General features: G+C 49.1%; 2 protein-coding genes across 2 annotated transcripts; one reads left to right on the top strand and one right to left on the bottom strand.

The window, feature by feature from the left end:
• Positions 1 to 162: 162 nt before the first annotated feature.
• Positions 163 to 21149, bottom strand: GGA3 (golgi associated, gamma adaptin ear containing, ARF binding protein 3). The gene is made up of 17 exons (XM_058038579.1): positions 21069 to 21149; positions 14873 to 14957; positions 14385 to 14460; positions 13840 to 13938; positions 12927 to 13050; positions 12070 to 12173; positions 11460 to 11540; positions 10382 to 10519; positions 9334 to 9415; positions 8755 to 8871; positions 7586 to 7864; positions 6995 to 7062; positions 6275 to 6597; positions 5538 to 5803; positions 4579 to 4748; positions 3575 to 3685; positions 163 to 2406 (listed from the first exon to the last, which is right to left on the bottom strand). The coding sequence occupies exons 1-17, from the start codon at positions 21106 to 21108 to the stop codon at positions 2296 to 2298; spliced, it is 2274 nt and encodes a 757-aa protein (XP_057894562.1). The 5' UTR covers positions 21109 to 21149; the 3' UTR covers positions 163 to 2295.
• Positions 21150 to 21232: 83 nt separating this feature from the next.
• On the top strand, positions 21233 to 25062 carry MRPS7 (mitochondrial ribosomal protein S7). Its single transcript, XM_058038710.1, has 5 exons — positions 21233 to 21288; positions 21828 to 22019; positions 22320 to 22383; positions 23290 to 23457; positions 24324 to 25062. The coding sequence occupies exons 1-5, from the start codon at positions 21233 to 21235 to the stop codon at positions 24543 to 24545; spliced, it is 702 nt and encodes a 233-aa protein (XP_057894693.1). The 3' UTR covers positions 24546 to 25062.
• Positions 25063 to 25191: the final 129 nt, after the last annotated feature.

Raw genomic sequence — 25191 nt, 5'->3', positions numbered from 1 at the left:
GAACTGAAATGAAGGCCACCTCTTAAACCAGCAGGGTTTTAGAAATGGCAACCTCTATTTTTGCTTAGGAAGGTCTTGAGTCCATAGTTTGAGTCTGAGGCTTTCCAGAAGCAGCACTGCACTGCAGAAGCTGTCACGAGAAAGGGCCAGCACAGAGCCAGGTAGGGAAAATGATTTATTCAACATGCAGCAGCACAAATGCATTGGAGATGTATGTACAGGTAGGACTGCTGGGGATGAAGCAGGAACCTCACCCTACAGACAAGGAACATTCATGGTTTAATTTCCAAAGCAGCAGGACCGTGGTGTGTGTCCATGTCTGAGTGGCTGCTGCTGCTGAAAGCACCTGTGCTCTCCTGCCTTCCTCCAAGTCACAGTGAGATCCACATGCAGGGAAGCAGTGCCCTGCTCCTCAGGACACACCACCCAGGCACTGCCCCCATGCCTACTGTGTCTAAAGTGCTGGCAAGAACATGTCTGAGGCAGAAAGAATTCTCTCCTTGTCCATTATCTCCCAGTCCATCAATTTAAAACAACTTTCTTTAGTATCTAAACAACCCATCCCTCTCCCCTGGCTTCTGCACCAGGAGCTGACAAGGCTGAGCTCTCCACAGGCTTCAGAGCAGGACAAGCCTCAATTCCACCTTCAGGGGTTCCTGCAGCTGCCTGGTACCTCTGATGAGGGCCTGAGGCTTGTGAATCCCATTTTTTCATTTATAGGGATTTTTACTCTGCAGCATAGTAAAGAAAATTCAACTATGAATAACTGCAAGCTGTGTTTGCAGCAATGGTTTTACAGCCACCATTCATTCCAGCATCATGTTCTCCTGTGGAGTTTTCCTGCATGAGGCAGGAGCCTCTGTACTGCTGTTCTCTGTGCTGCCCCACTCCACGTTTGAGAAGAGCTGACAGCCCTGCTGGAAATCCAGAGCTGAGTGTCCAAGGACTGAGCAGGCACCTCTCTGTGTTCGTGTCAATGGGGGTTAAAAACCCCCGTTAATTTACAACAGTCTGTCAGGGCTCACTGAGGCACTGCTTGAGACTGGAAACTGAGAAGAAAGAAGGGGCTGCTGGAACCAAGTTGTGGTGATTTACACCTTATTTCTAGGAGGTTGCAGCTAAGGGATCAGCTCTTCTGTTAGCACTGATGTCCAGCAAAACTCTTTTCCCCTTTGTGGGGACAATTGCACTTTGCCACTTAATACAGGGAACAAAGAAAATGGGGCATTAACCCAGCACAGGCCCCATCACAGCCCAGAGGAGCCTCTTCCTTTCTGTGCCTGCTTGTTCTGTTTTAATACTCTGCGGCTCGATTATTTACATCTTGTAGGTCATTGTACTCAGCTCAATAAAACACAGTATTTGACTGTACCAGTAACACTGCCTGCATGAGGGGACATGAGAGGCATCTCTCCTTATCCCTGGATTCAGTCACTTGCCCTGACTAGTGATTGTAAAGACAGTTCTGTGCTCCAGGTGCTGTCCTCCTCCAATACTGACCAATACCCTCCAGCCCTCCTTCCTCCTCACCATGCAATTTCCTCTTTTCCCCACACTATGGAATGCAATGAAAGCAAAAAAATAACCAGTGCAACCATTTGCAGACAAAACTCAGCACCAGCTGCCCCAAATGGATGCCCCAGGGTGGCAGCCAGCAGCATAAAATAAATAGAACAAGTAAAGATACAGCAGTATGGCACACACGGAGCGAGGGGCTGCTTACACGGGCCCTTGGGAATGAAGCAGGAGAGGGGGAAGGGAGCCAAGTGCTGTTTCAGTGTAAAAAAGGAAGCATTCCCTCATGGAGCAGCATTACTGCTCAGCATGCTCACAGCCCGTGTGGCACAAGGAGGTCACAGGCCCAGGAGGGGCTGGCAGGGCTCTGCGCTCGCTCGCGGCATCATCACCCCACAGCATGTCGGGATCTCTGGACAGCAGTGCAGGAAAAGCCAACTAAATCCCCTTCTGCTGACAGGTCTTCCCTCAAAATACAGTAACTTCAAGTTTAATAGAGTGGAAGATAGAACCAGATTCACCCAGAGGTCAAAGTAAAAGCAGCCAGCAGCGCCTGTGGCTGGCTGCCTCTCAGTTCATGCTTGGCATAAGTGTTCCAGGGCCCCTTCAAACGTGGGGCACAACATTCTGGACTAAAGCTACAAGCAGAGTGGTCAGGACATGTAAACAAAGCTGAACATCACCAGTGGATAGCATGTGTGTCCCTCCCCACGGCACATCTGTTCCAGTCCTGTGGGATCCTGCCCTGGTCCTGTCACAGTCTCTGGCAGTGCCCTAAGGTCATAGATTCCCCCACTGCTCCACCGGGGGAAACTGATCCACTTCACCCACTTCTGTGCTGGGCTGATCTCCCAGGGTGAAGGTCAGTCTGTACCTCAGCCTCACCTTCTCCTGCAGGAAAGACAAAACCCAAAAGCAATGTGAGAACAGTCCCAGCTCAACAGCCCTGAACAAAACACTTCACTGTTACAGCTCTACAGAGAGCACAAGATTTCTGTTGTGCAGAGCAGGGGCAGGAGGGCTCAGGTTAAGTTCATTGAGTTCAGCTATTTACAAACCTGAGTTATTCACCTTACACTTTTCATACCAAAAAACTTTTACTGCTTAGCATGGAGCAGAAGGAGAAAAGCATGAATGACCTGTGAGCACAGACATGGCCAGTTGCTCAGCTGCTCTCCCAAGAGCCTAAAGACTGCTGCTGGAAAAGTTCCAAAAATTACATTCCTCATCATGTGGAGGACGATAAAACAGTTCCTGCTCTGAAAAATGCCTTGCAATCCAGTAAGCATGAGATGGAAGCAGCCCTTCAATCTAGCCACAAAATTTTTTAAACACCCACTAAACCTCTCTAACATTCATCCTTTTATCTGAGATTTCAGCTGATACTTGAAGGGCACTTTCATTGTAATTCTCAAGTATAAACATTTTAATTTGTCAAACAATTAGAAAGTCCTTCAGCTTTGTGCTTGCAGAGCTGGCTGACTGCATGAGTGACTACAGCAAGGAAAAACATCTTCCCTTTCTGCTGATGATGCTAGGAGCATCTGAAAAGTGTCAACCCCATTGTGTCCCTGGTCACAGAGAATGATGGAACAGACAAGATCTGACATTTGCCTGCTGGTTCATCAAAAGTACTGCTACAGCACCAGTTAATTTAGCATTGATCTAATTATCAGCAAAGCCAGGCACCTTCAATGCACAGGAGAGTCAAACTCCTGAGGCAGCTTTGCTTCCCTTTAAAGCTGAGCCTGACATGGTCCTTGCCCTTTGCCTGGAAGAAGCACACTGCCCCTTCTCATGCCTCTCCCTGCCAAGACTGTTGGGAAGAGCCTCCTGTAGCCCTGAACTGAAACACCAACATTCCATAGTAACCACTTCTGGAGGGCCCATTAGAATCACAGATAAATCAGGTTGGAAAAGACCTCCAAGATCATCAAGTCCAAACTTTTAGGAACACACAGCTGTAGCTGCTCAAATGTTTGGTCCCACCCCTCCACAGAGTTCAGCTGATATCAAGCATGTCTGAAGAGAGCAGGATAAACCCCAGTGCCCCTCTCACCTTGGCAGGATTTGCCAGAAGCATGACCTGGGTGATGGCAGCTGGTGGCTGGATGGGATTGAAGGGAGACAGCTCAGTGCCAGAGGGTGGCTGTAGCTTCACCTTCATGGACTGCAAATGAAACAGAAAACAGAACCTCAGGGATGATCTCCTGCCCTGGGGAAAATGAAGGATGCATGCACAGGCTGGGGGGACAACAGCCCATATCCAAATGGAAGAGAATCAACCCACAAGTGAGAATGAGGGAACAAGAGCCAGCCCAGCTTGCAAAACACAATAGGAACAAGCAGATCTTGACTTATCCTGCTCAGTGTTTTCTGCCTCTGACAAGAACCTTTGTGTTCTGGAAAGAGCACTGTGGAAGCCCAGGGCACTGGGAATATTTCTCTGTCTGCCCTGACCCCCAGGGGAGCACTGACTTTGACCCTCATTCATGGATAAAGTTTCCTAGCCTTCAAGATAAACTGGAATCCACAAAAGTGTGAAATAGATGATAGAGAGCAGTGTAGTTGTATCACTGGGTGAAAAACTGAGGTTTTGGGATTTTTAGTATGTTGTGGATGGAAGCAAGATAGAGGGCACAGGGTGCCATCCTGGGTTTCTTCTTCATGCTTCTTCTTCCTCCTTCTTCATGGGTTTGGGTGGCATTTTGTAATTGGGTGGAAAAGTCCCCATTGCAGCTCTTTGGGATCAGTTATTGGGTTAAAAGGGAAAATAATCTAGGTGTCAGTTCTTAATTGGATAATTTAGTCTTAAAAGACCTTGTAACAAGAGATTGTTGGCCATTTTGTGCCTTCTAATGAAAAGCTGCTGAACTCACAGTAGTGAGACTTTTACTGATAGGAAATAATAAACACCCGAGTCTGAACACGAATTACTGTCTCAAGTGCCACAAAAACCAAAAAATCCCCACAAGCAGAGCCTGTGGAAAGGTCAGAGCTGGATGTGCCAAGCCCCAGAGTCCACGGCCAGGCCTCCCTGGCTGCAGTGCCACGTGTGCCTACCTTGGGCACGGCCGCCTGCAGCACGATGTTCCTGACGGGCAGCGGCGCCGTGTTCAGCATGGACACCACCACCACCAGCACGTCCGAGCGGCCGGGCGGGCACTCCCGGGCAAAGTGCAGCAGGATCCGGAAGCCGTTCTTGTCGTAGGCTGTCACGGGCAGGGCACTGCCTGACAGGGGGACAAGGGAGAGCATCCAGGTTTGTGCTGCAGCACAAGGCCTGAGGCAGATGTTGCAGTGTGTTGTAACATCCTGTTTTAAATGTCCGTGTCCCTTCCCCAGGTGTGCCAATACCTCTCTTCCTCTTCCCCCTTCGCCCCCTTGCTGAGTGAGTTCTGTCAATCAGGCTTAACATTCCAGCAAGGTCTTTGTGGTTGGTCAAGTTCAAATGGTGCCCCTATGCCCAGGGGTCATTGGCCTGTCTGGGTGTCATCCTCCCCTGAGACCCTGCCCCTCTCACCTGGTTGGTGGCTCACCTGCCCCTTCCCTCCCTCTCCCCCCGGAGCTTAACAGGTCAATCAGACCATGTGCTCAGGATTCTGTTGGAGCTGTTACCACGATTCCGACGTCTGTGACCATGGAATAAACTCTGGATATAAACCCTCCAGCAGAATCCATCTCCTTTTCCTCCTCACCTTAGCCTGAAGCCTTCCCTCCTGAGGTAAACAGAGTTTCTACAAGCCTGGACTTGTTCAGTGCCCAGCTGCAATCTCCAGCCAGCCAAAGGTGTCTCTGGGATGAAACACCACAGTTGCTGCCTTTGGCCCAGCAGTAAGGGTCAGACTGGGCCAGGCACAATCTACCTGGAAATATTGGGATTCATATTCCAATAAGGCAGCACGAGGTGATCAGCATGTTCAGCTGGAGCTGCTCATCCCTTCTCTCTATTTCATGAAATTTGACAAGAAGCTTTGCCTTTAAAAGTATCCAGAGCAAAGTGAAAAACCTGAAATACTTACTGGGTTTAATGGATTCCAGGGGAACGTGGACATTGGCCAAAGAAATTTCAGGTGCTTTCATGGGACTGCCTTGCTGCTGGAATGATGTTGGCTGGAAGAGAGGACTTCCTGATCCAGCAGGGCAGCTGCTTGGGAAGGGAGCTGGAGGGGCCCCAGAGGCAGTGGCTGCCAGCCCTGCAGGTGCTGCTAATGGGGCAGGGGTGACAGTGCTTGGCAAAGTCACCCCAGGGAACACTGAAGGTGTCACCATGCCTTGGGTGGCACTCCTGCAAGAGAGACAGAAAAGCCATGGTGAATGGAGCTGGAAGGGAAGCAGGAATTTCACCAATACCCAGAGGTAACAGCTTAACACAAGGACAAAGCAGCAGCCTGGAGTCAGGCTGGAGTCTGTGACTCTGCACAGTCTCACATGAGAACTACAAGGACAAGGGTGGGGGTCAGGCTGGGGTCACTTCTCTAAGTCAGGAAGGAAATGGGGCCTCTTGTACCTTAACAGCTAACTGTCCTTCACACCACACCTTTGGGTCAGGTAACAGTACAGCTGTGTGCTCTGCCTGCCTTTCCCTCCCAGAGGTGGGAAACTCATATTAGTCTGTAAACTGAAACCTCTGAGAAGAAAAATCCCAATCCCACATTTCTACCAAAGCAGAGAATTGAAAGTCACCCTCAGAATCTGGTACTGCAGTGAGCTTGGCTTCTAACAGCAGAGCCAAAGCAAAGTCAGGACTTTTGGTTACCCTTTGGCTTCTTCAAGGAGTTGTCCCAATGCATCCATCTTATGTGACATATTGCCCCCCACAGACGAGCTGAAGTAGCCAGGAGCAGCTGGAATATTCTTAGGAGGCCCTGCAGGGGCAGCTGGCACAGCAGGAAATACAAACGGTGCTGAGTTTGGGGCTGGGATGCTGGGAGCAGGCTGGGAGGCTGGGAAAGCAGAAGGCAGCGTGGCTGATGTCCCACACGTGCTCTGTGATGTGGGATGGAGAAGGGGATTCCCTGCAGGGTTGCAAGCAACAGTCACCATCTTCGGATTAAAGAAATCCAGGTCCAACTGCTCATTCTGGAAGAGAGGACAGGCAGATGCTCTAACTCACTGCTGGCCCTGATGCAGAGATGGCACTGCTCTCTTACAGAGGGACAAAGGTTTACCACAAAAACAGGTTCTGGGTGACAAGCAGCAAAGTCTGTGGCCTAAGTCAGGGCTACATCTGATGTGTAATTTAAGCAAAGCAAGGACTAACATCATGGGGACAGATGAAACACTGAGAAAGCCAGGTTCAGGGATACCTACTCTGCTTAAACACAGCTATCCCACATTTTGGGGCTAAGCCAGACTGCCCCTTTGCCTGTGTGTGTGAGATCACATGCTTTTCCAAGGTGACAGTGTATCCTGAGACCTCCCACAACATCAGTCTCTCTCTCCCTCCCTCCCCTTCCCTGAGACTCCTCCTCTGTACCTCAAACATGCTCCACTGATTGTTCTCTGAGGTCTCCTTCCCTGCTGCAGGGGCTGGGTCATTCAGGCCTGAAGGGAAAAACAGGAGGAGAAAATGAATTCAGTCTAATTCTTTGGCTGCTGTTTCAGTACCATCAAAACTTGATTCAGTTCTTCCAGAGCCCAAGAACCTGATGAAACACTGAGATGGACTGCAAGTCTGTGATGAGGAAGAGACTGACAGCACCAGCAGCCAACAGTCATGCCCTGCACACAGCTCTTCTAACCCATCCTGATTAGCATTGCCTTCTGCTGTTCACACCTGGGCTCCACAGACAGGCATCCTGCAGGCTCCTAGGCACCGCCCCTCTGAAGTACCTTCTCCTTAGCACAATGTCCCACCAGCCCCAGAGATCAGACTCCAACTGCACTAAACAGTTACTTTCTTGCAGCCAGCTCTGGGAAGATTTTAATACTGACTCACTGACCAGGGCTCATACTCAGAATGATGCAAGGGAGCATTCCCCGGAACACAGGAACATGGAGAACACAAAAGCAGCCTTTCTTAGGATGGATTGAGCAGCCCTTTTGCAGACCCCTCACAGCAGCTTACCCAAGCACAGGAGCTCCTCATCCAGCAAGGACAGGGAGTTGCTGGTGCTGCCCTGCTGAGCGGGCGCCGTTTCCCCCTGGCTGGCGGAGCTGCGCGGGGGCACGAAGGCCTGGGGAGGAGGAGGGAGGATGGGGATCTCAGCTGGGCCAGGGGCTGGGCTGGGGGCTGGGCTGGGGGCAGCTGCCAGGCTCCTGGGGGGCAGCGGAGGCGGCGGCGCGCTGCTGACGTCCAGTCCAGCCAGGTCGATCAGGGTGTTGAGATTGTTGGTGGAGTTACTGCCTGCAGCAGACAGGAGAAGAGCACTACTAGGAAAAAAAGGCAAAAGGCTCAGAGCAAACCCAGTGTGTGCAAGAAATTAGCAGAGAGATCCTCATCCGAGCATGGCTTATGGCTCTTTGTAACAGAGAAAGGATATTTGCTGTCTGGACTATGTAAATCAACACAGATACTTAAAAGGATGAAATTTGTGATCTCTTCAAAAATCTTTTGAACTCAGATGAAGCTTTGGGAGATCCTACAGCATTATAATAAACAGGGGTTATCAGAGATCTGGAAAGCTGAAAGAAATTCATACCATCTCAATCTTCATATTTAGAACAGTCTTGTCCCTGTAAGATCCTGCCAGGCAGCAGCAAAAATGTTTGAGTCTCAAGTGGTAATTCTGTCACACTCATGTCCAGAGCTTTCAATGGTGAAGTTCAAGTGTGAAATAGGCAACTGGCCTGAATTCACAGATTGGAATTACTTGCAAAACCAGGAAAAGGATCCCTGGTCCAGCTCCTACTCTTCAGCTCTTGTTTGATAAAATGTTAAATGTTTTTGATTCAATTATCTTCTTCTTACACATTACCATTAAGGAACAGGACAAATGTGGGGAGGAAAATGTACGAGAACTTCCAGCCACACAAACTGCTCACACGGAGGTTTGCTACTGATGTCATCAAAGGTCTCAATAATATGGACTGAGCAATGGAGAATGCAAAGCTGCAGCACTGCAGCTGTCCAGAATTGTTTATTCACTGCTCAGAAGCCTTCTTGTTCCCCTCTGATTCACAAACTGTTGGCCACAAGAACCATCAAAAGCTACTTTAACAAAACAGGAAACATTGCTGAAAACACTTAGAACTGCAGGATTCAAAAATTAAACAATTGGCTTCCCAGCAACTCACCTTCCACTACAGGCATCCCAGGGAGATCCACTTCACCATTCATCACTTGCCCTTCTATTATTTTTTTATAAGAATTTATCACACGTGATAAATTGTCACTGGCCTGCAGAATATCCCCTACAAGAGAGATAAAAATGACCTCCAAGGCTTTAGTCACTTTGTTCCCACTAATGCTGAGAGTGCTCAGTTTTCAGCTAAATAATCAGCAAGAAAACCCATGAATATTTTGCTATGAGCTCCATCACTCTGCCTGTGCCACATTTCTATAAGCAATATCCTGACCTTTTCTAGCTCCACACACATTGCAGTACCAAGAAAAAAATGAGCCCAAGGTTGTTCCCCACAGCAACTCCCTTCCCCTCCCAAAGCAGCAGCTGTCCCCCATTACTGCTCCCATCCCCCTGAACCAACTTTACTGTCCAGTCCTAGCCTGAACTGAAATGATAAGCACAAAGAGAGAAGGCCTGTCCTTTATTAAAGCAACAGGAACCCACAGTGAGGAAATGACTTTATAGCTGAACCCTTACAAAGGCAAGGAGCTCAAAAGCAATTAAAAAGGAAAAGTGTGGTTTAGTTTACCCAAACTGCTGTCATTATCCTCTGTCTCACTGGCCAGCTTGAACAGTGTCCGTCTTTTGGTTTCACACCTTTCGTACAGCTCCTGAAAGACAGATCAGGACAGAGGGTTTCACCAGCCAGGAGCCACTGCCAGCAGCACCAGTCAGCACAGAATGACCCCCAGAACAGACCAGTCTCACTCTGCTGACTGTGCCAGTGTGGCTGCACAGCCAGGATGGCCTCTGTGCCCAGCTCACAATGCCCAGCAGCGTTACACGAGCCTGGGCTAACACAACCTGCATTGCCAACACATTTCTCAGTCCTCCCTCACATCAGCACCTATGGTCAAGTTCTAATCCAAAAGACATGTTCCTTCCTTGTACAGCAGTCCCTAAAAAAGCAGAATCATGCTTCAGCAATTAGGCTTCAATTGTGCTGCAACCACTACTGAGTCTGCACCCACACAGCAGAAAGGTGGCAGTAACAAAATGGTTCACAGAAACAAACACGTTTCTTACTACTCTTCAAAGACTTTGTTGTTAAAAATAAGTGGGTTTGATTTTTTTAATAAGATAATGTGCAATTCTTAAAGGCTCTGGGCCTACCAAGTCATCCCCGGTGATCGTTTTGATTTTCTCTGATGTCCTCCTAAGCCTGAAACACAAGCTAAAACTTTTCCTCTGAAGAGGAGGGACTATTTTCTGCCCCATTTAGCCTTTAGTTTATTCATCCACAGTGCTGCAACAGACAGTTATGACCTGCAAGCTGTGTGCCCTTATAGGGTCCAGAATTACAAACTGCAGCTTCTAGGTTCTGCCAAGCTGAACCTCTGGAGAACAGCTGCACCTCACTTCAAGCATAGATGAAATGGAGCTACTCCCCACCCAGTCTTTTGATGAAAGGCACTAAAAACATGGATATTTTCTTGCCTGCTGTTTGCAGCAACTGCTCCTGTTTCTCACCACTGCTCTCCATTTTACTGCAGTGTTTGTAATTCTCTGCAAAACTCAAGTCTGTAAGACAGGACTGACTCCAGGATTGCTGGGAAGAAGGAGCAGCTCAGACCCACCTTCATGAGCTCTCTGTCAGCCTCTGATGAGTCCTCTTTGCTGTAATGAACCAGCATCTCATTCAGCAGCTTCACATTGTTGTTCACCTCCTCCAGCGTGTGCATGCGCTTTGTCACCTTCTGGATCCGAGCCTCATCCTTCAGGGTGGAAAGCACAGACAGAAAGGATGAGTTTCCTTCTGAAAGCTCATAGCAACACAAACACAGATATTATCTGCCAATGTGTCAAGTAACTACTATTAAAGATTAAGCCAGAAAAAAGGAAACAAAACCCTTCTTCATTCGTGTGAAGCTTTGTTTATTTTATTGTCTTTTCACCACCATTCTGAAATTACAGGCAACCCCATATTTCCAAAAAGTCTCATTAGATAGACTTCAATATATAATTACACCACTAAAAAAGTTCCAAGAAGTTTCTTTCTGTCCTTTTCAGAAGATTTTTTTTTTTGTTCACTTGATGCCACTTAACAAAAGAGAGGTGTTTGAGGCAAAGCATTTACTAGAAACAACAAGCACACTCTGGTGGAAAATGTCCACCCATCTCTGACTGGAGATTTCAACTGAAGACGTAGGAGAATCTGCCCTGGGGACAAGAGGAGCTTGAATGAAGTATCTTGGTAACCTATACAACCACTACAGTCCAGAAGGTATCCTTTTATTTGCCAGAATCCCAGTGAGTCATTTTCTGGACTCCAGAGATTGGAATGACTGCCATGGGTGGATGCAGCACAGCTCTGCAAACAGGAAGGTGTTTCCATGACTTGTTTGTGAGAAAAACCAGTCCAGTGACTCAGTCCTCAGCATCCAGGGGAGGTACCACAATGCTCCCACCAAACCTTGATATGAAATCCCACCTTGAGTGATGGGAATGTGGTTATTTACAAGAGACATTCAATTCCTGCCCCATCATCCACCAGAGACACCAACTGTAGACACAAACATCAAATTTCTGTGACACAAACATCTCCTAGGTACAAGCTAGAGATCAAATCCTAAGCTCTCCACCATTTGAAGTCAAACTGCTTAAAACCTGGAAAGCAGACTGCTTACCTGAACCAATCCTACAGGAATTTCTTACCTCTTTTACCATGGATTTTATAAGTTTGTTGGCCTCTTGTAAATCATCTGGGTTTTTGCTTTTCAGCAGCTTGGCTAGGAGCTGAAAGACAAGAAAATTATAGTCAGGAAACAAATAAAGACCCTTGAGCAAAAGAAAAGGACTCCATATGAACAATTCAGGGGAAAAGGGATACAGCCCAGTGTTACAAATCTCACATAGCTTCCATAGTTACAGGGACTTCAGCAGGAGTCATTTAGAGTTTATTATCTATGTGAGTTGCTGCATTCCTGCTTTTACACAGGACATATTCTGTGACATCTCAGTGACTTCTGGCACTAGACAGTTATTCCTCTCATACATTATTTTTCCTCCTGTGTGTGAAACATCCTCTGCTTTCCAGTACTTCAGTAGGATGGCACTTTAACATAAGTAACCCTATAATGGTAACACAGACAAGGTCTTAACTGGAACTTTGGGTTAAGCAGGTGGACAAAGCAGTGAACCCTGCAAAAGAACAGATCATCCCCCCCCAAATAAAAGCCACATTATTATACTTTGCTTCCTTATTCTAAATGTGCACTGAGTAATCACTTTACATTAGTGATTTTGTCACAAGCCTTCACTATACCTTGGATTTCTCCTCATCATCAAACACTGGGTTCTTGGGACGAGGTGGTGGGGAAGGAATCAGAGTTCTGTCTGCAGGAATCACAGGATCAAACATGACAATCCCTGAAAGCAGAGAGGAATCCTGTGGGTCAGCACACACACTCACAGCAGGCAGGGCACACAGGTACTCCCAGGCTTCTCTCAGAGCCAACACACACCTCTCCAGTGAACAACACATTCACATCCCCAGGCTGACTTCACCTGGCTGCTCTCCCAGCCCCACAACATGAGATAAACTCTGCCTCTGAAGGGCAGGAACCATTTTCAGCCCCATTCAGCCTTTAGTTTATCCATCCACAGTGCTGCAAGGGACAGTTATGACTTCCAGTATGTGTGTCCTAATAAGACAGGATGGTTTCCAGAGCTTTCATGGAATCTATTTTTCTTGTGAAGCTACTGAGTTTTTTCATTGTGCCTACACAAGAAATGTGTGTCAGCTGAACTAAAGGAACAGCTGCAAAGCCATTTAGTTAAAAGAACACAAAAAGCTACTTGGAAGCCCTTATTTAATTTAAATTAGACTTGTTCAAATAATCTAATAACTACTTCCATAAAAAAAAAAAGAACTTAGAAAAGGCCCTTCAAACCAAAACAAAAGTATTTGCAAGGTATTTCACTAATTTAGTTAACTGAGCCAACTCAAGCCTGCCCAAGGCATTTACATATAATGAAAAGCTTTTCAGAGAATTTCTCCCTTGTTCTATCTCCCCTCAGAGCTTGTCTTGATCCCATTTAATTAAAAGCTGTATATTTTGTGACACTCTTGCTCAAAGCCCAGGCTGGAGAGAATGCATGAGTGAGCAGCTACCTCCCTACCTTGTCTCTTGAGCATGTAGTAGGCATCCTTGATTTTGGATTCCTCTGGCAATGCCACAGTCCAGCTGTACAGCAATTCAATCACTTTGGACTTCACCTTCTCTGAGACTCGGTCCCCCAGGTACTAAGTGTGGGAAAAAAGATCAAAATTCTTCATATTCTTATTTTTTTTCTAAAAATAAAGCTCTGTGGAAGCTCAGTGAAATACATTCAAAGGTGTATGATCCAAGTTCCAAGATGGTCCAAGGAACATCTCATTAGGAGGAAAAGGTGCTCCTCTAATAGATTTGAAATAACAGTGAAGAGAAGCTTTGTGATTACCTTCAGCAAAAGAAAAAGCAGCTGTTCTGCTGGCTCCAGGATTTTGCTATTTTAAAAATTACAGCAGTACAGAGAACCACCCCCTCCTCTGTCTTATGGGAGAGAATTTGGGAATGCATTGCTGCATCAATCATGCCATAGGGAAGATTTTCAGCACATTAAACTCATCATGAATGCTGAGGGACTTAGCCTGGCACTCTTTACACAGCAAGTCAGCAGAATGAGAACTAGAACTCCATGGTGTGCTGTCAAACCTCTTGTTTTAACCTCTGCATCACATTTCTCTTCCACAACCACTGGAATTTCGTTTTTTAAAACGACACAGCCCAAGTTCTAGAAGCCCTTTAGAGTTACCTGAAGGATTAGAACAACCCAGAGACTGTATAGTGATAGCAATTCAGTACAGCTTCCTGAGAAACTTAGTAAGGCATAAAAATCCCCCAAACAACAAGAGCTTAGCTAACAAATGCTCTTGAATATAGACTAATAAGTGCAATGAGCCAAACAGAACACTGCAAATATTTTGGATGCTGTCTGTAGCTTACAGAGGTCCAACAAAAAGCAGCTACAGCTGTAACACTCAGGGACTAACCTTTGGAGACACAACTTTTATTAACTCATTTAAAAAGCGAAACTTCCCAACTTCATTATGAAATCTTCTCCCACAATTCTTCATGCAAGCTTCCAGCACCTGCATTCAAGGAACAGAAACAGGGGCTGAAAGCAAAGGGAAAAACCCTACAGTAACACTATGTGCTCTGCTTAGAGGGGAGATAAAGGGCCCCTGTCAGGGAGACAAGTATTCCTGCTCCATGCAGACATCCCTCTCCCATCTTTAGGGATGGCACACCTGGTGTCCCACCCTCATCCAGGTGCAGCTGGGTCTGTGTTATCTCAATACTTGGCCTCAACAATAAACACCAATCTTGCCTGAAGATAAAGGGAAGCAGCTCAAACTAACCCAGAGTTGTTTCTGGACACTTAAGGGATGGAACTGTGCTCCCTTGCACCTCCCACTCCCTCCCAGGATCAGGGCACTCAGCCCAGCTGACCCCACGGACACACCCTGTGCCCCTCCACCCCACCCAGGTGAGGCAATGGGACACATGCCTGGATTTAGGGGTAAGGACTACCTACTGTCAAGGCCTGCACTGCCTCCCATTCCTGTGGTGACTGGATTTTATGAGCCAGGAGTCTCACAGCTATCTGAGGCCTAGAACAGAACAGGTAAAAACACCAGGGAGGACTTTAACACTTTCACAAATTCTGCTGTTTAAACAAAGTGTCTTGCAAGTAAAGATTTTAAACATATGAAGCTCTGCCAGCATTATCAGTGATAACCCCATTTTACAGACTGGCAAATGGAATAATTTTGGCCAGATGAGAACCCTGGAGGTGCTGATCCTGAAATTAGAAGCAGATTCAGAATTCCCAGTTTCCCAGTGCTCAGTCTGGATTAGCCATGCTGCCTTTCACAGGAGAAGCAGCATCTTCTCTCTGTTGTAGCCAGCTCTTCCTTGTGATATCAGTATATATAAAAAAATTGTAAATGTTTGATAATGGAATTTCACACTTTAAACTGTGAACATTTATTTATGAAGTCTAGAGCAGTTTGGGACACCCACCCTTCAAGTTCTTTGTTGATCTGGTCACAGAATCCAATGATGTATTCCCAGTCTTCTTGCCTGTTGGATGGGTTGGTGGCTTTATCTTTGGCAAGGGAAAGAGAACATATTATCAATCAAGAGAAGAAACAGTGTAAAAAGTCACACATTTCCTAGAGAAAAGCATCTGACATCCACTGCCAGCTCTAACAAAGGAGAAGGAAGTTCACACGTGGTATGTCTGTTCAGGGAAATGGGTGTGTCCAAGTTGAGACATCCAAACATCCAGTAAGAACCACTGCTTTCCAAAGAAAACAGGTGGCCAAATCTCAAGTGTTTAGAGACAGGCTATTCTCATATCCTTAAATGAGAGCACAGAATAAAATATTTCAGCTCACAGTTTCCTCTGCCTGAAATGCTGTCTCTTTCTATCTGGCTGTAACAATAAATTCTTTAAAGGTTAAACCCTCACACTTTCTACATATGAAATTATTTTTCTATTCCCTGGGAATTTTGCAGAAGGAAGAGCTGGAAGATCAGATGTTTAATATCAGTCACTTAGCATTAGCACTTGCTTTGGAGTGCCAGCTGTTTTGATTGATGCCTGGGATTTGTGAACTGAAATTTATTATTATACATTGAGATTTTCTTGCAGGTAATAAACACTGCAGCCTGCACCTGATCAGGAGCTCAAATCCAACATGCAGAAGCTAAGAGATCAACACTTCACTGACAGGGCTGTTTCAGGCTCCTGAAGGATCCTCCCTCAAGCAGCAGGACCTCACTGACTGCACTGATTGCAGAGCAGCGAGGCCTTCAGCACCTCTTTGCTTCTGAATGCATCTTCTCCAGGTATTTACTGAACCCTGATGCAGCAATGAATTTACAGGAGATCACATTCCTGCTTTAACCTAATTTTCCAGCCAAGATGACCAGACATAATGGTTTTTCTTTCTTGTAAGGGAAGAAATAATGTGCTGTACCTGTCTCTATATATCTAAGAGCTGGCCTTTAAGAAACCTTCCTAAAAATTTTAATATAATGGAAAGAGGTTTAGGAAATTAAATATGGCTTAGTCAGGTAGTATAGAGCAGGGGATGAAGGGCAGGAAAAAACCCAGCACACAATTCTGTACTTTCATCTCAGAGGGAAGCATAACAAAACCAACACATGCTGCATTACCAAGTGTCATTTTTTATCATCATTAAAACATATCCTTTTACCTTTCCAGAGACAGCTAAACAGCTGTCAGGCATCTACTCCAAACCCTCCCTTTCCCAGTGCACCTGAGCTCTCCTACTGTGCCCATCCTGCACGGTTTGCTCAGGTTTTCCTCCTCACTGGATGGTATTTGTAAAGCAAGTAAATGTTTCCATGGATGGCATGGTAAAATATTGCACTGGTGAATGAATCTCTGTGCCCACTGCTGACCTCCATGGGACCCCAGCTGAGCAGAAGACAGCAGTGAGGGAGGAATGACTGCAAGATAACATCCTGTAGAACTCACTAAGCTACCAGGCTGGTCTTACGAGGTTCAAGGGAAGCTCAGTTTAAAAGACAACTTCTGCAGAGCCAAACAACTGCTCCAAGCACGTGGCACCTAAACCTTATCACCACATTTGCAACTGATGAACACCATCATGAAACCATGGACTTAGAACAATCTAAAGCCTCTTCATGCAAGTCAAACAGCACTGGGGTGGTTTGGTGCTCCCAAGCACCGCTTGTGCTCAGCAGGCCCAGAAGAAAAATCACTCAGTTCCTGGCTGGAATTAAGGGAATTGACTTAATAAATGCAGGAGGAGCACAAACAGATAAGGACACACAACCAACTGGACCTTGATGGATGCACATCCTGAAATTAGGAAAATGATGTGGTACAAACAGGAAAATGTAACCAAGTTTCCTATGTTCAAAGTGTTAATTTTAAAGCTGTTCCAAAAACGTTTTGCAATGACACTGGATTATTTCATGCTCTCAGACTCATCTAAGTTTTTTCTGCAAAAGCTCTCACACAAAGACAGTGAAGTCTCAGAAGGAGAGAGTGACTGCCAAAGGGAAGTGCTGTTCCACATAAAGAAATTTCCTATTTCTAACATCCATAAAACCTCCATATGAAACCTTGGTTCATAAAAGTTAATGAGCTTGATCACAAGTCCTGCCCTGGCCCTGGAGATTGATGTGTTTGCATGACACAACACACCAGGGTGCAGGGATAGCTGTCCCCAGTCTCAGCACAGCCCCATGGACTCAGCCTCCCAGCACAGTGGAATCCCCTCACTTCACCTGCAGGAAGCTGTGTCACATCTATCAAGTTGTGACTTACAATCCTCTCTTTTTATGCAGAATGCTTAAAATGTGGGCGAGGAGCTCGTGTGTGCTGCCTTATAAATATGCTTCAACCCTTATGTGAAAGGATTCAGTCCAGGATGAAGAGTTGGTGCTCTGGAATATCAAGTCTTTGGCTTTTCTGTTGAAACTGCAATCAAGGCCCATTTGGTACCAGTTATTTGCTTCCATAGACATTTGTCCACCTGGTCCCCTCCTGAAAATCCCATTTCACACTGGCAACCACATGAATCTAAGCTAGCAATCCGGGGACTCAAGTCTTGGCACTGCCCCAGTCCTGCCACCACTTCTGCCTCAGTTTTCAGCTTTAGTTTAAAATCTGCTCAGGACAAACAAAGCTGCTTCACACCCACCCTGAGTATCAGAGCCTCTCAGCCCTCAGGTGCTCTGCCAGACTGAAATGCTAATGAGGCAACATTCAGATTAATAATTAGATATGAAACAAAGGTGTTTGTCTTCCCTAGAGAGAAACCATACTGGAAAGCAGGGGACCACAGAGCAGCTGGAATGAAGAGAACCAGAGACCATTTACTGGCTGGTAACAAATGCTCCTGTTCTCTGGGTTCATTTCTCTACTGAAATGAGCCAAAAGCCACCCAACAAAGAGTTTCCCCAGGTCAGGCTTAGCCTGTGATTCCCAGCCCAGGCATGTCCAGTCAGACTCTGCAGTCCTGGGCAGAAAAGAACACTGAGCCAGACAAACAAAGGAAAAAAGAAATTGAGACAGTTAAAATATTTTATCCATTTGCATTTCATCTGTTCCACAGTGGAACACTGCCTTAGCCTGACATGAGCAGGGTACAAGAAGCTTCCTTTTGGATGCAGCAGAAAAAGCAGCATTGGAGTCAAAGGCTCCAGTTGTGTTTGTACAGCTGGCATTATCTCCTAACCTTCTTGTGTTTCAGCTCAGAGCAGAAGCAGAGCCTGCCTGCCAGGAGGGGACAGGAAGGATCACCTTCTCTCATCCCAGCTGCCTGGAATGAGGCAGGACATGCAGATGATGCCAGATCATCCCAGGCTGAGGCGCAGATCTTGCTGCAGCAGCAGGACACGAGGATGATGTTACTTCATGGCTCTGTGACTCCACCTGATGCCAGAGGCAGGGCAGCAGGAAGCTGCACACCACCACAGGGAAAAAAAAAAAAAATGGAACATTTTCAGTCAGAAATTCTCCATCTTCCCGTGGCTGGGAAGTTGGCTGTGCTGCTGAGCCGTTCCCTTAGGGGGGTACAGCATGGCACATCCTCAAGGCTGGCATCAGCCACAGCTTTGCCATGAGCACAGAACCCCCTCGGGCATGGCACATCCTCAAGGCTGGCATCAGCCACGGCTCTGCCACGAGCACAGAAACCCCTCGGGCATGGCACATCCTCAAGGTTGGCACTAGCCACGGCTTCGCCATGAGCACAGAAACCCTTCAGGCATGGCACATCCTCAAGGTTGGCACTAGCCGCGGCTTTGCCATGAGCACAGAACCCCCTCGGGCATGGCACATCCTCAAGGTTGGCACTAGCCGCGGCTTTGCCACGAGCACAGAAACCTCTCGGGCATGGCACATCCTCAAGGCTGGCATCAGCCATGGCTTTGCCATGAGCACAGAACCCCCTCGGGCATGGCACATCCTCAAGGCTGGCATCAGCCACGGCTTTGCCAGGAGCACAGAACCCCTCGGGCATGGCACATCCTCAAGGTTGGCACTAACCGCGGCTTTGCCATGAGCACAGAAACCTCTCGGGCATGGCACATCCTCAAGGCTGGCACTAGCCACGGCTTTGCCACAAGCACACAAACCCCTCGGGCATGGCACATCCTCAAGGCTGGCACTAGCCACGGCTTTGCCACAAGCACAGAACCCCCTCGGGCATGGCACATCCTCAAGGCTGGCATCAGCCACAGCTTTGCCATGATCACAGAACCCCCTCGGGCATGGCACATCCTCAAGGCTGGCATCAGCCACAGCTTTGCCATGATCACAGAATCCCCTCGGGCATGGCACATCCTCAAGGCTGGCATCAGCCACGGCTTTGCCATGAGCACAGAAACCCTTCAGGCATGGCACATCCTCAAGGCTGGCATCAGCCGCGGCTTTGCCATGAGCACAGAAACCCCTCGGGCATGGCACATCCTCAAGGTTGGCACTACCCACGGCTTTGCCATGATCACAGAACCCCTCGGGAGGGCCGGGCAGAGCCGGGAGCTGCAGCAGCCCTGCCCGCCCGGCCCCACGCTCCGCTCCCTGCGATGGGAGGGGCGATCCAGCCACACCACAGCGATCCCTGTAGCAGTGACCTGGCAGAAAAGCATCCTCCTAAATCTGACAGCAACACTCAAGGCTTGAAAAATGTGTGCCCCGCTGCAATCAGGCTCGCTGCGATGCTCCTCACAGTGAGTAAGGCCTTTGCAACTCTTCCCTGTAGCCCCTTGGCCAAGGACACATCACCTCTCCCTTAACTTCCTCAATTAAAAAATATCCCCAGAAAACAAGCAGTCAGGAAGCATTCCAGGCTATACAACCCAAATTATCCTTCCTACTAGAGACATTTTCACACACAAACTGAACTGGGTGAGTCAGCTCTCCTCAGAGAAATATTGCAAGGAAGGGATGTGGGTGTTCCTTCTTGTGTCTCACTGGCTACAACAAAAGATATTGACAAATTGTGGGAGTTCAGAGGAGGAGCAAAATCGGTAAGGGGACAGAAGGGATTGAGCTAAATTGAGAATAGATGAAAACATCTTTCAGCCAGTAACTCGGATAACAGACCATGACAGCATGTACATGTTTGAATTTTATATAAAAATATCAAGAAAGAAGGAGTAATCTTGTTTATGGAAGGAGAGTTCCAAGGGTAACAGGTTTTGCAGTCTGAGGTATTTGGGGTAATGACCATCTGCTGTTTGCCCAGTACCTGACTACTTGGAACTTCACTTGCTGCCATAATCAAACAAATAACTATTAAAAAAATAAGAAGAAAATCTAGGCAACAGGCTATGATGTGCAGCATGGCCTCCCAGGGACAGCAGCAGGAGCTCCTGTGCGTAGAATATATAAAAAACACTGACAGTTATGACTGATTTGTTCAGGAATCACATCCCTGTGTTCTGTACAGCCAGAGGCCAAATGCCATGGGACAGACACACAGGCAGGGGACACTCAGCAGGGGCTGGGCACCAGCAAACAACGGGGGATTGTCCCCTCTAACCTTTAAGGCACCTTAGCCTGACAAAGGGGTTTGATCCATTCCAGCCTGTACGGAACGGATGTCCACAACTACCCTGAAACTGCAGCCAAGCATAAAGCAGGATTTGTCTGCTTGAACATCACAGTTGTGTAACACACGAATAAATTAATTCATCTGGGAACCCCCACAATTCTGAACCTCACGAACAGCACTCAGGCTGTACACTCGACGGGCCACAACCCAGGCAAGGGAAGAGACGGGAGGGACAGACGCGGACCAGGACCCTTTATGGACAAGAAAAAGCAGCAGCCTGGCAGGGGCCGAGCCGCAGAGCTGCCCGGTGCCCCCGGTCCCGCGGGGAGCTGCCACCGGCCCCGGCCCCGGCCGCGCCCCACACCGAGCGCACCGCCGGGAGGGGAGGCCCCGGCTCTTCCCCCGGGTGCCGAGACCCCGTGCCCGGTGTGCCGAAACTCCCCCGTGCCCGGGGGGCTGTGCCAGCCCGTCCCCGGGGCGCTGTCACCCCCCGGCCTCCCCGGGACGGCCCCGGCGCTCCCGCCCAGCTGAGAGGGGTGGCGGGGTCGGGCGAGCGGAGGCTGCAGGGAGGCGCTGGGAAGGGGCTGAGGGCCCGGGGGGCAGCGGGGCCGGGGTCGGAGGGGGCCGGGCAGTGCCCGCACGCCCGCGGTACTCACTCAGCCACGACTCCAGGCTCTCCCCGTCAGCCTCCGCCATGTTGCCGGAGCGACCCGGGGCCCCGCCCCGCCCGCGCGAGAGCCGCGCGCGGGGGGCGGAGCCAGCGGTGACTCCGCCCCTGTCCACAGTGGCCCCGCCCCGCGCGGCGGCGCGCGCAGGGAAGATGGCGGCGCCCAGCGCGGCGGGGCTGGGCCGGCGGCTGCGGGCGTGGCTGCCCCGGTGAGCGGGGACGGGGCCGGGGGCGCCCCGGGGGCCGCTCCCCACCGCGGGAACACGGGCAGCGCGCGAGGAGGCTGCGGGCGGCTCGCCGGGAGCGCACCGGGGGTGAGGGGAGGGTGTGCGCCGCGCCGGCAGCACGCGGCCGGGCCGCCCGCCTGTTTTGCCGGGTCACACAGGCACAGAACTGGCAAGGCTGGAGGGTCGGACCTTGAAGGTCATCCAGTGCAGGCAGCATTGCCATTCTAATCCCTAAAGGCATCATCAGTAGGGATCACCTAATCCAGGGTGGTCACCCAGCGCCAGGGGCAGACGCCTCCTGAGCAGCTCCGGGGACGGTGACGGCCCCGGCCCTGCGCGGCCCTTCCAGTGCCTGGAAAAGGGACAGAACCCGCACCGAGCTGCTCGCCCCACTGCCACGGGATGCCTCTCACGTCTAGCACTCCTTCTGAGGCGTGTTCACATCTGTCCACACCTGCCTGCATCCCTGTCCCCACAGCATGTGCCCTGGGTCACAGCCCCGCCTCTCTTGCTCCTTGCAGGATAATGCCCGTGAGATGGAGCCGCTACAACCCCAGCTACCTGGAGCCAGAAGTGAAAAAGGAATCGCTTCAGAAACCTTTAGAGGAGCTGACGCAGGAGGAAAGGGAACAAATGGAGCTTAAGGCTGTTCGACCCATCAAAGCTGCTCCTCCCAGTGTGTCCAGTTCCGTGTTCAGCGACCCCATGATCAGGTCAGAGAAAGCAGCAGCTCCTCCTCTCTCCAAAAATGCCTGGGAGCTGTGCTGCCCTCTTCTACCTCCACCTGCTGGCTTCACATTGCCTTTTGTTACAGCACAATCCCTGTGTTCTGGGTTACTCTTATCCCATCAATGAGTCCATTGTTATGCTGTGATTAGAGATAATTGCAGCAGATCTGGCAGCACCCACACTTAACCACGGGAACAACACAGAGGGATGGGGGTGAGGGGGCTTATTTCTGTGCATGATAAAATCAGAATTCATATGGATCCTATCTGACTTTGTGTTTACAGTAAATTCACCAATATGATGATGAAGAGTGGAAATAAAGTGCTGGCCAGAAACCTCATGTCTCAGGTAAGAACTCAGGTGTCTTCTCAATGTTGTGTTGAAACTAGACAAAATGGAAGGCTGGGATGTCAAACCCACTGGAATTGGGGATTACCAGAACTCAGGTGGTCCATCTCTGTGGTCCTGACGTGTTTTGCTCTGCCACACGTTGCTTGCAGCATGATTCCTCTGATAAACCATGATTTGTTTGATAAAATGTCCATTGCCCCAGCCTCCTTAGCTCACAGACCAGCAGGGGACAGCTTCATGGAGAACCTTGTCTTTCCATCCTTCAGTATCCCTGTGTTCTTTTGCACTGCATAAACACAGGGAATACCCTTAAAAATCATCATTTTCTCTAAAGATCTTTGCAGCTCTCTGTCATGCCTTACCCTCTGTATGACTTGCCCTTGAAGTCCCACAGATGTGTCAGCTACAATGGCACAGCTTTGAGCCTGCTCTGACCCACAGCCCCTGGTATTAACTGCTCTCCCCATCTGGTCTCTTCCACCCCTGAACTCCCTTGAAATGGAAACATTTTGCCCAAGTGTTTCCAATTAAGTGCTGATTGCTGGTTACAGAAAAGCACACAGGCTCTGGAGGGGGGGCTGTGCAGGTTGGATGCTCAGTGCACAGACCCCTCCCCACCCCTGGCTCCACTTTGTCCCTGCCCTTCCCGGGCTCCTGGCCCAGGCTTGTGCTGCTCATCCCCCTCACCCGAAATGCAGTGACTGATAAAAGAGACTGAGGAGCTGGAAGAGGGTGAAGTAAAACTTGAGTTAAAGAATTCCCAGTGGGTCTTTTTCCTCTGGGGCTGGTGGACCAGCTGCTCAGGTGAAAATGGGGTGCCTGTAATGGGAGCACTTCTGACTCCCTCATGGAGTGGGAGAATCCATCTACCTTGTATGTCTTGTTTCTTGCCTTTCTTCCAAGACTCTGGAGGCCATTAAAAGGAAGCAGCTGGAGAAGTACCACAAAGCTCCAGAAAATGAGAAGGAGACAATTGAATGCAACCCCTATGTCATTTTCCACCAGGCTCTCAAGAACTGCCAGCCCATCATCGGGCTCAGCAACATCACCAGAGGAGGCAAAACCTACCAGGTGAAAGGGGGCTGGGAGCACATCTGGTTGTGAGGCAGTTAGCTAGGGAGGCAAATGAACTGGTTTCCACCCAACAGCTCAAGATTATCTCTCCTTGGAAAGAGCCACTTTGCAATCTGGAATAAAACAGCACCTAGAAACTGTCCAAAATCAGGATCCCCACCTCTAGTATTGTGCTTCTCCTGTGACAGAATCACTTAAGGTTGGAAAAGACTTCTAAGATCAATCAAGTCCAACCATTAATCAACAGCAGTCTCTGACTAGTCTCAGGTTCTCTGACTAGATGTGAGGAGAAACACACAGCAACTATTTTCCAAAGAGACAGAGATCAGCAGCAAAAGAATTAGTAGTCTTTGGACTACCAGTCCCATCCTTTCCACTGCACCACATTGCTTGGGGAGAGGTCCCAAACCCCTGGGGCAGGTCAGCATGGCAAAATGGGTCACCTAGATCCAGTGGGATACTTGGAACATGAGCAGGATCTGTCTCTGAGTATGGGCTCTGCAACCCTTGGGGCCTGAAGGAGAGGTGAGATGTGGGGGCATTTGGATCTTTAAGGTCCCTTCCAACCCAAACCATGCTGTGATTCTGTGATTTCTCTGTATTCAGTGCAGAGATGGGGCCACCATTTCCCACCTCTGCTGACTCAAACCAGCCTGGACCCAGCTCCCAGACAGGCCAGAGTTTCCATTTCAGTAGCAGTGGCCAGTTCCTATGGACAGAGCAGGAGAAGTGGCAGGGCTCAGCTGTGGGGAGCAGGTCTGGCTGCACAGAGCAGCACGGTGAGCCCCTGCAGGGGCAGCTGGTGCAGTGTGGCTGCTGGGGAGGAGCAGGTGCTGACTCTGCCACCTTGAACCCTCTGCCAGGTGCCCGTCCCGCTGACGGACAATCGGAGGCGCTTCCTGGCCATGAAGTGGCTGATCACCGAGTGCAGGGAGAACAAGCACCGCCGGACACTGATGCCAGAAAAGCTCTCCCAGGAGCTGCTCCAGGCCTTCAACAACGAGGGGCCTGTCATCAAGAGGAAGCACGTCCTGCACAAGATGGCAGAGGCCAACCGGGCCTACGCCCACTTCCGCTGGTGGTAGGGACCCTGCGTGGGACACGCTGCCACGGCTGGAGAGCAGAGCCCCAGGCTGCCAGCCTGGGACAGGGCAGGGGGCAATATCCCTTGCAGCAGCTTCTGTTCTAACCCAGGGAAAGCTCACATGATCCCCACAAGGTTCTTTTTCTTTGTGCTTGTTTGGATGGGGGAAGGGGGAGTCTGAGTTAGCAGCCTCAGTGGGGCTGCTCCAGTTAGTTCATCATCACTTCCCTGTGAAGACAAGCCTTAGATGTTTTTCTTACAGCAACGCCAAACAAAACCATCTTTCACTTACCTGTTTCCTGGGGATCTGAAATCTGAAAGTCACTCTGCTCTTCAAGTCAGCAATGTTTTTGGCTGCAGAGCTGAGAGCAGAGTTGGATCCTTTTCCACAGGGATTGGTACACAGGCAATAAAAGGCCCTTTTTGATTTTGGCCATCAGCAACATGGTCTGCACAGATTTGATGGCAATGTGGACAAAATAAAACCAGTTTTATGGGAAAGGTTTCCCGATTCCAGACTTTTGTCTTTGTTTCTCCAGGTCCTTTGGTTGTGTAAAGCCCTGAGGCCCTAGACTGTAGCAAACAAAGTTATCTCAGCCTTAGGGCTTCAGTCAGGAGCAACCCTTCAGTGTTGCTCAGAGCTCAGC

This window comes from Melospiza georgiana, chromosome 21, assembly GCF_028018845.1.
Source record: "Melospiza georgiana isolate bMelGeo1 chromosome 21, bMelGeo1.pri, whole genome shotgun sequence".
Lineage (NCBI taxonomy): Eukaryota > Metazoa > Chordata > Aves > Passeriformes > Passerellidae > Melospiza > Melospiza georgiana.
Note: the sequence above shows the minus strand (reverse complement) of the source record. Positions and strands in the feature narration are given on the sequence as shown.